Raw genomic sequence first — 12,026 nt, 5'->3', positions numbered from 1 at the left:
AAGACATGCAAACTACTAAAAGAATGGGTCAACTCAACATTCAGTACTATGCAATTCAAAGTCACGCAATATTCGCACTTAAAAATCCTCAATAGAATGCATTGGACCCCTTCTAAATGACACAGAGCAAAGCTCATAAATGATCCAGGATGCTGGAAGTGCCCGATTGAAGGTACGTTGACCCATGTCTTATGGGAGTGCCCCAGGGAGGGTACAAGATGTTTGGATACAAATACACGATTACATTGAGAGAAACATTGGTCAAGATATATCCCTCTTGATATCCGTTTATTTATACTAGGAGATCCTTCTATTCCTAAAGATATAACTCCTTCCACATACAGTACGTGGAATGGGTCCAAACATCCATAAGGCTGGGCAGGAGGCTGCTAGTCCAATTATGGAAATCGGCCCACGTCACCATCAATCACAGAATGGCATGATGTACGTAACAGAACAGCGTCATATGAAAGAGTATCCTTCAGTTCCACCAGAAGTGGGACAGATTCCTTGTGTATGTTAGCACTATACAATGACAGACTACTGGCTGCCCCTCCCCCTTACAGTAGATCCTCGCCTGCGGAACATAACACAGCCTCTCTCCCCTTCCTTCCTTCCCTCCTCCTTTTTCATTTATTTATTTTTCTTCTGTTCCTGTACTACATAGAACTGTTTTTTTTTATTGCGACTGTTATTTGTGTCAAACTGTTTTTTTGTTGCTTTTTGTTGTTTTGTTGTTTTTCCCTAGAACATGATTTTCATGTCCCTTGACATGAACATGCTTGAGGACGACTGACATAGAAAACTGAAAACTGTCAGGATTTAGAGGTCTAAATGGGTCGCTAACCCCGTCCCGTCCCATCCCTGCGATGCTGCCGTCCCTCAGATGAACACTTTGCATCCAGTGTTGTTTTTGGCAGGACATTTCTATTTTATAGTTTTCTTCTTGAATAGTTTTCATTTAGTTTTTTAGTCCCATTTTAGTGACCCGGAATGTTTTAGTGTTAGTTTCACTCGACTAAATAATCAAGATAAATATCAAGATTTTAGTCGAGTAAATCTACAGTTGATTTAGTCGACTAAAATGCGGGCCTCGATGCCGTCATAATGACCGTTTTTACACTTGCTGAAAATTGCCGATCACAACTCGTCGCGCTAGATTGTAGATGTGCTATTTTCAGCATGCAACCATTATTGTAAAATGACTAACTGGATCTCTTGTCCACTAGTCCCTTCCTAACATTTTTTTTCTAGTTTTTATTTGTTGATGAAATTGTCAGTATATTTAGTCTTAGTTTTAGTCATCATAGCTTAGTTTTCATTTAGTTTCCATGTAGTTTTAGTCGACGAAATCAACACTGTTGCTGAACAGTTTGGATGTTGTCACCCTACCTCACACTAACAAACAGCAGCAGGCCTCTGTAACGGTGTGACTAATATATTTAGCAGTTTGTTTACGTTTGCATAACTTAATTGATTGATTGTGTTTTCAATTTGCATATGTAATTGATATCTGCTCTGCTTAGCTGCTTGTTGCCTCTGACACTTTCAACAATCTGTCTGGGAGGCTGCGGATGGAAAATTATGTTGACACACTTGTATCGCACACGCACACGCACACACACACACACACACACACACACACAAGAAGTGCGATGAATCAGCTAGCTCAACTATGAGTCACGACTCGTCCATTCACATTCACAACCACTCCAGACCTGCTCCACTCCAATGACACATCAGTGTTCTCACACACACACACACACACACGCACACCACACACACGCACGCACGCACGCACGCAAAAAGATATGCCAGATTTTGACGGTTCTAGCAGTGATTCTCAACCCGTTTAATTTCAAGGACTCCCAGTTTGACATGCATTAGTCTACGGACCCCCATTTAATTACTATCTCTGGGACCCCCAATTTATATTGTAAAATCAATGTTAATTTAACTGTGTACAAAATGGAACCAAATGGGCCCGTTGGGGTCCATTTGGTTCCAAATAGTTACAGACCCATAAGGGTCCATTTGGTTCCAAACTATCCTTTAGCTGGGAACCCCCTGGGAACTCCCTCTAGGACCCCGTGGGGGTCCCCGGACCCCACTTTGGGAACCACTGACTTAAATTACAGAAATGACGTTTGCGAGGTAAATGCATAATTATGACAACACGAAAGCTTCACCATTATGCACGTAAATATAATAGGCCTACAATTTGATATACAATTGTGGGTCATACTACATAGAAATATGCCTAACCCATTCTGACCGGGAACCCGTTTTGGTGTTAGCATCATGTTATGCTTTAGCTATTGAAAAATAGCAGATCTACAAGCTCATAGCGCGCCACCGAGTGGCGCGCTACGAGCTTGTAGGTCTGCTATTTTTGAAAAATCGAAGAACGACTGACATTTTTTAAATCTGATCTCAGGTCAAGAATGGGTTAATCAGACCAGTGTGTGTCCAGTGGAAACCTGGTATGAATCTGATCTCAGGTCAGAATGGGCTAAGAGGCTATTTCAATCGGTGAACGCTCGCGAGCACGTGCTGCGCGGCGTGCGAGCGCGCGACATAGCCCCAGTTGAACAATCAACAGCAGCACATCCATGATGTCATATACTGTATACTGTACATGGCAGTGCATCATGATCTGTGCATAACCCATTCTGACCTGAGATCAGATTCATACGAGGTTTCCACTGGACACACACTGCTCTGATTAACCCATTCTGACCTGAGATCAGATTCTAAAAATGTCAGTCGTTCTTCGATTTTTCAAAAATAGCAGACCTATAAGCTCGTAGCGCGCCACTCGGTGGCGCGCTATGAGCTTGTAGATCTGCTATTTTTCAATAGCTAAAGCATAACATGATGCTAACACCAAAACGGTTCCCGGTCAGAATGGGATAATAAACAGATTATAGTAGGGATGCACGCAGGAATCTGGAGGCCAGTTTCAAGACCAAATAATATATGAGGCCCCCATATGCCTATGACATCATTATTTTGTTGATACAGCCGTATTGATACAAATAGTTTGACTGTTCAATATCACACGCAGCCATTACTCTCTCGACAATTAGCAACAACAACACCAACACCTCTCCTCATCCTGTCGTCTCTTCACAATTAAAGTGTCTCCCCTTTACCTCTCAACGCTGCACATTTTACCCAGGTTATTAACAGGAAATAGGTGTAACTTAACATTGTGGGAGAGTACCGTAGAGAATTCCATTGATCTGAGTCTTTGAAAATGGCTTCAGTTGTGAACCAGAACACACAGTGAGACAGCTACCTGCTATCTCCTGCCACATGTTGAGTTGTATAATTATGTAAGTTTCTAACTCCACCCTGTTTTCATCTCTGGTCTATGCAAAAGTATATTATATTGCCATTTGAAAATGCAAGGATTCACTAGTCTTAGCAGGCTATGGCCGCCGAGGTGGTCAGCTTTGCTGTGTGCTCTCGTGGGCCGGCATGGCCGTACGGCGAAGCTCTCTCTGTCTTTGTCTTTATTTCACCCATTCTGACCTGAGATCAGATTCTAAAATTGTCTTCTACATCCTGACAGTTTTCATTCTGACCTGAGATCAGATTCTAAAAATGTCTTCTATGTCAGCTCTTCGATTAAAAAAAAATAGCAGACCTACAAGCTCGTAGCGTGCCACTCGGTGGCGCGCTATGATCTTGTAGATCTGCTATTTTTCAATAAATAAAGCATAACATAATGCTAACACCAAAACAAAAAATAAATACAACTCTGGTGAGACCGCCAGTTCAACTCTCTCTGCCTGCGTTTCTTCATCTGATGCGTTGACAAGGTTTTCACTACAGTATACAGACTACAAGTTTAGAAAACATTATTCTTCTCTATGGTTTAGGTACTGTAGTTAGTTGTGTGGAAATACACGACAGTTTCATTTGAAAGACTATATGTCATATAGTCTTTCAAATGAAACTGTAGTTTAGTCATCATATAGTATATGATGACTAAACTAAAATAGAAATGTGCTGCTGAAAACAACACTGTTGTGAAGCGCTTTGAGCTCTTGGAAAAGCGCTGTAAAAATGCAAGCATGAATAATATCAATGCAAATGATCATCGTCACACAGACGGCTGAAAAAACGGCACATATAATTCTCATTGTTGCCCCCGGCGACGTAGGTATACGTGCACACACACACACACACACACACACACACACACACACACACACACACACACACACACACACACACACACACACACACACACACACACACACACACACACACACACACACACAGCGACTATTCAGCGACGCTCATTAAACACGGCCTGAGTGCTAATAAGAGTACATCAAAGGGAAGTTGGCCAGTCCCCCCCCCCACACACACACACACACACACACACACACACAGATTAAAATAGGGTGCATTTTGCATCCCAAAACGCAGTTTATAGTTAACCCATTCTGACCTGAGATCAGATTCATACGAGGTTTCCACTGGACACACACTGGTCTGATGAACCCATTCTGACCTGAGATCAGATTCTAAAAATGTCAGTCGTTCTTCGATTTCTCAAAAATAGCAGACCTACAAGCTCGTAGCGCGCCACTCGGTGGCGCGCTATGAGCTTGTAGATCTGCTATTTTTCAATAGCTAAAGCATGACATGATGCTAACACCAAAATGGGTTCCCGTTCAGAATGGGTTAAGGGACGCAATACAACAACAACCTCTGCATCCACGGGATGGCACTACTGTACTAAAATAATACATATAGCCAAAATAATATGAAATATGTAGAGCTTTTTCAATTTTAGTTTATTTTGCTAGCTTTAGTTATAAATAATAATAATGTATTCTTCTGTTTTCAACATGAATATAACCGCAGTATTACCATATAAAATGAAATGGGAGTTAATTAAATGCTGCAATTTGTAAAAAATGACAAAATATGACTCTTAACGTTGCTGAAGTGGGACTCATCTAAAAGACCACCACTTGCATCTCGGGACTCATTACGTTGAAAACCTATTTACATCACTGCACCACACACACACACACACACACACACACACACACACACACACACACACACACACACACACACACACACACACACACACACACACACACACACACACACACACACACACACACACACACACATGCAGGGTTGTCTACATGCTGTGCACGCACGCACACACGCACAGGCTGAAATTAACATGAAGTTAACATGATGATCATCATCCACGCTGAGTGGTGAAAAAGCTGGTCAAAATCCTTCTCTTAAAAGGGGAGGGGGGGTCAGACAACAACTCTAGAATTATGCTGGGGAGGCGGTGGGATTGGCAACACTGCAAGCAAAGTGCAAAGTGCAGCACTTGAGGAGCACTGCACATGTTAAGCAGCAGAAGCTTCACGGACAGCAATAGCCAATCCACAAACAAACAACCATAAGGAACAAATGAACGGCTCATAACAACGACCTGCAGGAAAAGCATGTGGAACGCCGAAAGAAACGCTGCAAAACCTCACGAGCAGCAGGTTAGCCGCAAGGCGAGGCGGGGGGGAGACAGCAGCAGCAGTGACAGCACGTCATCAGCACAGCGGGAGAGAAGCCAGGAAATGAGCAGACGAGGCAGAGACGTTTAAATTGCCGCTCTGATCAGGTAAGGAGTGCATGAGACTATAGTCACCTGATCAGGTATATAGGCGCGCTCTCCAGTTGTCTGCCTGAACTAGCTGTGCATCATGGGCACACATACACTAACAACCAAAACAACAACATAAACAACGAGCCCACGTTAGTTAGAGTGAGAAACACAAGCAGACTGACTCATGCACGGCGGCAGATCAGGTGTAGCAGAGTGGCTCGGAACCTCAGCCTCAAACGTCTAATATCTCACCCTGTCAGGATATATTAGGGATATATCCCTTTGGCCTAACGGTTAAGATATTGGACTTACACACGGGAGACCCGAGTTTGCAGGCATATACACTGCACATTTAGACAATACGGTCTCTATCAAACATCATATCAATTGCACATTCCGACAATATGGTCTTCCATCGAACATGGATGGTTGTAAACCTACCTGGCTTTCAGCGCAGACAGGCTGCTCTTGTCAATCCTGGTGTGTGGGGGGTGGGGGGGGGGGGGGGGGGGGGAGAGAGGGGGAGAGAGACATAGTACATTAGTATTCATTCACCATTATTCAGAGACATGCAGACATTAAAGCTCATGTTCTTCAAGCTCCCTTGGTTCTGTTCAGTCATTAGCACGGTGAGCAGCAGCAGTGCCGTGTCTGCATTGATGTGTCTTTATGACTCAGTTGTCTCTTACTGGTGGTGTCAACCCTTTTCATATATCAAAGGTCCATGTTTTTATCTGCATTTTGAGCAACAAACCACCATTTGATGACATTTAGCCTCTCAGACCCGGCAAGACAATTAAAATAATATTTTGTTTTGGTATACCATTAGGAGAGATAACACGCAAACGTTGATCTAATTGTGTAGAAGACGTCCTGAAAATTAAATAATGCAGGTGTGTAACAACAATTTAAGTCTTGAGAGCGTAAAATGAAACCAGCTGGACCCCTGTGAGTGTCCAGTTGGTCCAGTAGACCATCATAGCATCAAAAGGAATCAATACACTATACTATAAAATGTGGTCAAACATTATTGGTACAAATATTGTCAATATATATATAACTATAAATGCGCCATGTCTCTGTGTGCGTGCACTGCACTCCCCGCGGGGGTGTGGAACGCGCGTGTCGAATTTGACACACGCGTTCCACACCCCCACGGGGAGTGCAGTGCCCGGTATCGAGTCGGTCGGATCTGGTTGTCCACAAACACAAACACGACAGAAGGCTCTGGTCAGGCTCTGCCAGTGAGTGCACGTGCACCTAATTAGCCCAAGTGCCCTCACCTGTGCAATTACCAACCTCTGTCTGATTAATACCAATCACTCAATGGTCCGTGCTTCCGAACTCTGACACCAGCACAGAATGTATATTGTAGCTCATAACAAACAGACATAACTCATGTCTACAGTGGATTTTTATCGAACAAAAATGGATAATGAGGCCTCCTTCACACGTATCAAACACCAATCAAGCAAATGTTTGGTATTTTTTTGTTTTTATAGGCCACCACAATGCTTTTCCAATGGGAATCAAACATTTGTGTTTGATTGCTGATTGCTGGTGGTGTTCTGCCCCCCCACCCCCCCCCCCTTCAAACAAAAGGTCAAACCATTGGAAAAGCATTGTGGTGGACTAAAAACAGAAGGAAAACAACTAGCATAAACACAACAGTGTCTTACAAAATATCATTGCTTATACATCTTTCTTTGAGATTTACATCAGACAATTAATGATCCGATCTTTTCTCCCCGATTACGATCTTTTGAAAATCATGTATGATCGGAGCCGATGTCCGATCACCCGATCCGATCGGGACAACCCTAATTACAATGGTGCAACTCTAGATGCCAGATAGGCAAGTTACGCAGTCATATTCAAAACCCTGGAAAACATTCAAATGATGTTGAAAACATCAATACAAGAGCATACATTGTGTTTGCCTACGTGCATGAGTGCATGCCTACGTGTGTGTGTGTGTGTGTGTGTGTGTGTGTGTGTGTGTGTGTGCCAGCCTGCGTGGGTGTGTGCGTTCATGCCTGCGTGCTTCCGTTATGCATGCAGTCTCCAAATTTGTAGGATTTGCAGATTAGTGTTAAGACTCCCTTGGAGACACTGTCACACACACACACACACACACACACACACACACACACACACACACACACACACACACACACACACACGCTCTGTCAAGCTTAAAAGGCTACAGCATGCAGTGAGTCAGTCAGATAACATGTCCTCCTCCACATCTCTCACATGCATGTCTGCTGGATTACAACCATGGGATGATGGAGCCTCAGAACTGGCCCCAGATAACGTCTTCTAAATCCTGACAGTTTGTTAATTTGTATTCTTGTTTTGTACAGTGTACAGTGTGTGGCCCATGGTGACATCGATCTGGATTAAAAGCTTGTAATACTTATTATATCAATGCATTTACTATTACTATGCACTACATGTTTATACTCAAAGCGCTTACAATTGTCCATTCATTCATACATTGGGGGAGTGAAACGGTGAACAGTCGACGCCAGCGTCCTCACTTCCCACATTCACACACCGACGGTGGCGAGCTCACACTGACCGACTCATTGGAGGCAGTGTGGCATGCAGCTCCTCGCCACTCGCCCTACACACTTGCCCTCAATCTGCGCCATATTAAAAGGACCACTTCACCACTTTTCAACCTATCTTCATATAATAGGTCCTCACTAATAATCATGATAAAATGGCACAGTTTTTTTCTACTCAGTCTGTGTCTCATAGGAGGGCTGTGGGCAGTTTAGAAACCGTCCTCCAGTGACATCATCATTAGGCAGATTATTTTTTAAACAAGAGTTGTACACTGTATAATGACTATGCTATGTTCTTGTTCAGAAAACTAATAAAAATTGAATGAGAAAAAAATATATTTTAGATTTTCATTATCGTGAGAACGATGGCTTCCATTTTTGCATTGCAACTTTTCAGGACAGGAAAGCCTGCTGTTTTTATTAGCTTGTATTCCCCATCGATGATGTCACTGGAAGACGGTTTCTGAACTGCCCACAGCCCTCCTATGAGACACAGACCGAGTAGATTCAAGATTATTAGTGAGGACCTATTATATGAATATAGGTGGAAAAGTGGTGAAGTGGTCCTTTAAGTGTCGTTCGAAACCAAGCAGCCTTGAGTGGAAGTGGCTTATAAAGCCCTCAAGAGCGAGTCTGTGCCGATCTAGACTCGATTGCCTTGTGCAGCCCTCTGTCCGCATGTAAACCGCGACCTACAAATGTAGGTCGCGGTTTACATGCCACAAATGACAAACTGAATGGGTTAAGTACACTGCGTGTTTTCATTCTTGCCCTGGTAGCGGTGGAGCGTCCATAATGCCCTCATATAAACACACCCACGTAATCTCATAACTGGTCTGATCAGTGTTGCGAGGTGACCTTAATTTGATAAATACATCACTCTCCCTTTAACTTCAGAAGAACTTTACACCCCCTAGCACTCACCTCTTCAGACTCACCCCCAACACTCAGCCTTTCAAACATTACCCCCTAGCACTCACCTCTTCAGACTCACCTCTGGAGGACCCTGATGTAAACAATTCTTTAAAAGTGCTTTTTCTGGTTTCATCCTCTTAGTTTTTTTTGTATTGACCTGTCTGTACCTTCCTTGAAATGTACCCATTCTGCAATCTGTTAATACAAATCAATCAATCAATCAATCACTCAATCATCCGCTAAAATCCCGCAACTTCCGCCCAAACTGGTAGCCTCTACAGCGTAGGTCTTGCCCAGGGTGGTCCTCTTTCCGATAATATAAAGAAAATATCATGCACGGGTTAAGTCCCATAGGCTGGGAGATCAGGGTCATGGGGTTAAGTCCCATAGTATGGGAGGACATGGGGTTAAGTCCCAAAGGCTGGGAGGTTCATGGGGTTAAGTCCCATATAGGCTGGGAGGTCTTGGGGTTAAGTTCTATAGGATGGGAGGTCATGGGGTTAAGTCCCATAGGCTGGGAGGAGACTGAAAAGACAGAAACTGGACCAATGAAAACACAGAGACTCTGGACCAATGAAAAGGCAGACAGGGAAGAGAGACAATCATGGCATTGATAGTCACTCACTGATCCATCTATGATCCTCCCACTGTCTGGAGACTGGCACAGACCGAGACCGACGCGCACGCACGCACGCACGCACAGCATGCGTCGCACACACACACACACACACACACACACACACACACACACACACACACACACACACACACACACACACACACACACACACACACACACACACACACACACACACACACACACACACACACACACACACACACACATATATAGTTTATTGTCACAGTGAGTCAAAGGGTAGGACCCAAATGCAGGACAAGAGCAGGAATGTTCAAATTAAATGATTTATTAAAGCAGAATGCCGTCAAACTACAAACAGCAGCATGCAGAAAATGCAAAGGTTCTTCAAAGCACAAAGCAGTAAACCGAAAGTTCAAACATGCAAACCTTTCGAAGCAGTAAAGTCCAAAAATGCAGCCTTTCAGAATTGCAAAAAAACAGAGAACCAGGAACTCGGGTACACCACAGGGGACAAGGAAGTATGTTCTGACGACAGTGGGAGTGTGGAAAGAGTGCAGTGAGCTGGGTAATTGCCGAAGTGTTCACAGGTGTGGAATGGGCATGGCACTGTTGGGCTGGAGAGGGAGTGGGAACAGGTGTGAGACAAGGACTGAGTGGCGAATGGAGAGTGGGAGTGGCTGACGTGGAAATGCAGACAGGGGAATAATCAAACCATGACAGTTTATATGCAACCACAATGGAAACAAGTCCCCTACAGGGTGTTTTTGTGTTATCCAGCCGTTTAGCCATAAGAGCTACATCACTAGTACAGCTTAATTACCACTTCTCCCTAAACTTTCCAATTTTCCATGTTTGGAGCGGGCTCCTAGAGGAGATCTTGAATAAACAAGAAGGTGGCCGCACACACCAATAGCTAGAGTACCAATATTTATTAGGACAGCAGGTAAGACAGGAATATCCAACGTTTCGGCGGTTAAGCCTTCATCAGGGAATACAGGGCACATAATGGTTCACACTTAAATATGGTGCCAGAGAGTCATGCAACCCATCAGAAGGGGGTAGGGGCACACGGCTTAAATAAGACCTGTCCCTGTGAAATGAGAGGTAGGGATCATGGTCATGTGGTGTCTCAAGTTCACATACAAGAGATTATCTCAAAAATGACTATAAGGCCTCCTAAGAGGCTCTGGAATAAACATTCCTTGTCATGGAGACACTACAATGTATATAAGAGTTACAGCAGAAAAGCAAATGTGAAATAAAGAACCATATAACAGCGATATCTATACAAAAATAAAATTAAAATACATAATTAAATACATTCAATGCAATCAATATAGAAAAAAAACGTTTTAAGTGGATTAAATACATATACTGGCAGTAGACCTGAATGCCCCTCTTATCTATGGAGTCGGCCTGTATAGGTATAGGTCACCTGCAGGTGAAAAGGGGGAAGGCGGCCATCAAAGTAAGGTTAAAAGGAGGGTTTACCAAAAATGTATTAAAAGGTTAAGTATAAAGGTACAAAAATATTTTGATTGTAATTTATTACAATCAGCTGTCTGCCTGTCTGCCAGCCAGCCAGCCAGTGTCCCGCGGGTTCGACTCCCGATGGCCTTTACTTACTGCATGCCATCCTCCCCATCTCTCTCCCCGTTTCCTGTCAGCCTATACTTTCTATCCCTCCATAGAAAAATATAAAATAAAGGCGAAAGCCACCAAAAAACATTTAACAAAAAGACTTGACCTCTCTACTGTGAGGCCATGCTCCACTACGTCTCAACAGCAGAGAGTGTACTTTTGACTCCACGACAATCATTCCACATGCAGCTTTAGTTACATTACGTTACTGATTATCATCATTACACATCATGCATTTGAGACCCATTTTCTACGTCAGCCAATTTAAAATAGCCGATCTGCCATACTTCTAAAATTACGCACACACACACGCGCGCACACACACACACACACACACACACACACACACACACACACACACACACACACACACACACACACACACACACACACACACACACACACACACACACACACACACACAGTCGGAGGTGTTATACAAATAGGAGCGCTGTGTGTCCTCCACCCATCCTTCCTCTCACAGAAAAAACAGTTACATTTATGCTGTTTCACACCAGACACACCCATAAACACACATAACATAACAGGCGCAAGTTTATGGACTTCCAAATAGGACAATGAGTTCACAATGATATCCCATATACCCATAATACATTCCTCAAAAGGCTGATATTTCATACGTTTG

At 43.4% G+C, this 12,026-nt stretch overlaps 1 protein-coding gene across 1 annotated transcript in view; it reads right to left on the bottom strand.

Moving 5' to 3' along the window:
- rap1gap2a (RAP1 GTPase activating protein 2a) overlaps nucleotides 1-12,026 on the bottom strand; it is a 100,941-nt gene that overhangs the window by 87,006 nt on the left and 1,909 nt on the right. Inside the window, 1 exon segment of the mRNA XM_080772179.1 lies at nucleotides 6,092-6,127. Coding sequence (XP_080628305.1) covers nucleotides 6,092-6,127 — 36 coding nt within the window.

The sequence above is a fragment of the Protomyctophum bolini genome, assembly GCF_963924005.1.
Source record: "Protomyctophum bolini genome assembly, chromosome: 9".
Taxonomy (NCBI): Eukaryota; Metazoa; Chordata; class Actinopteri; order Myctophiformes; family Myctophidae; genus Protomyctophum; species Protomyctophum bolini.
The sequence above is the reverse complement of the archived record's forward strand: the minus strand, read 5'-3'. Positions and strand labels throughout refer to the sequence as shown.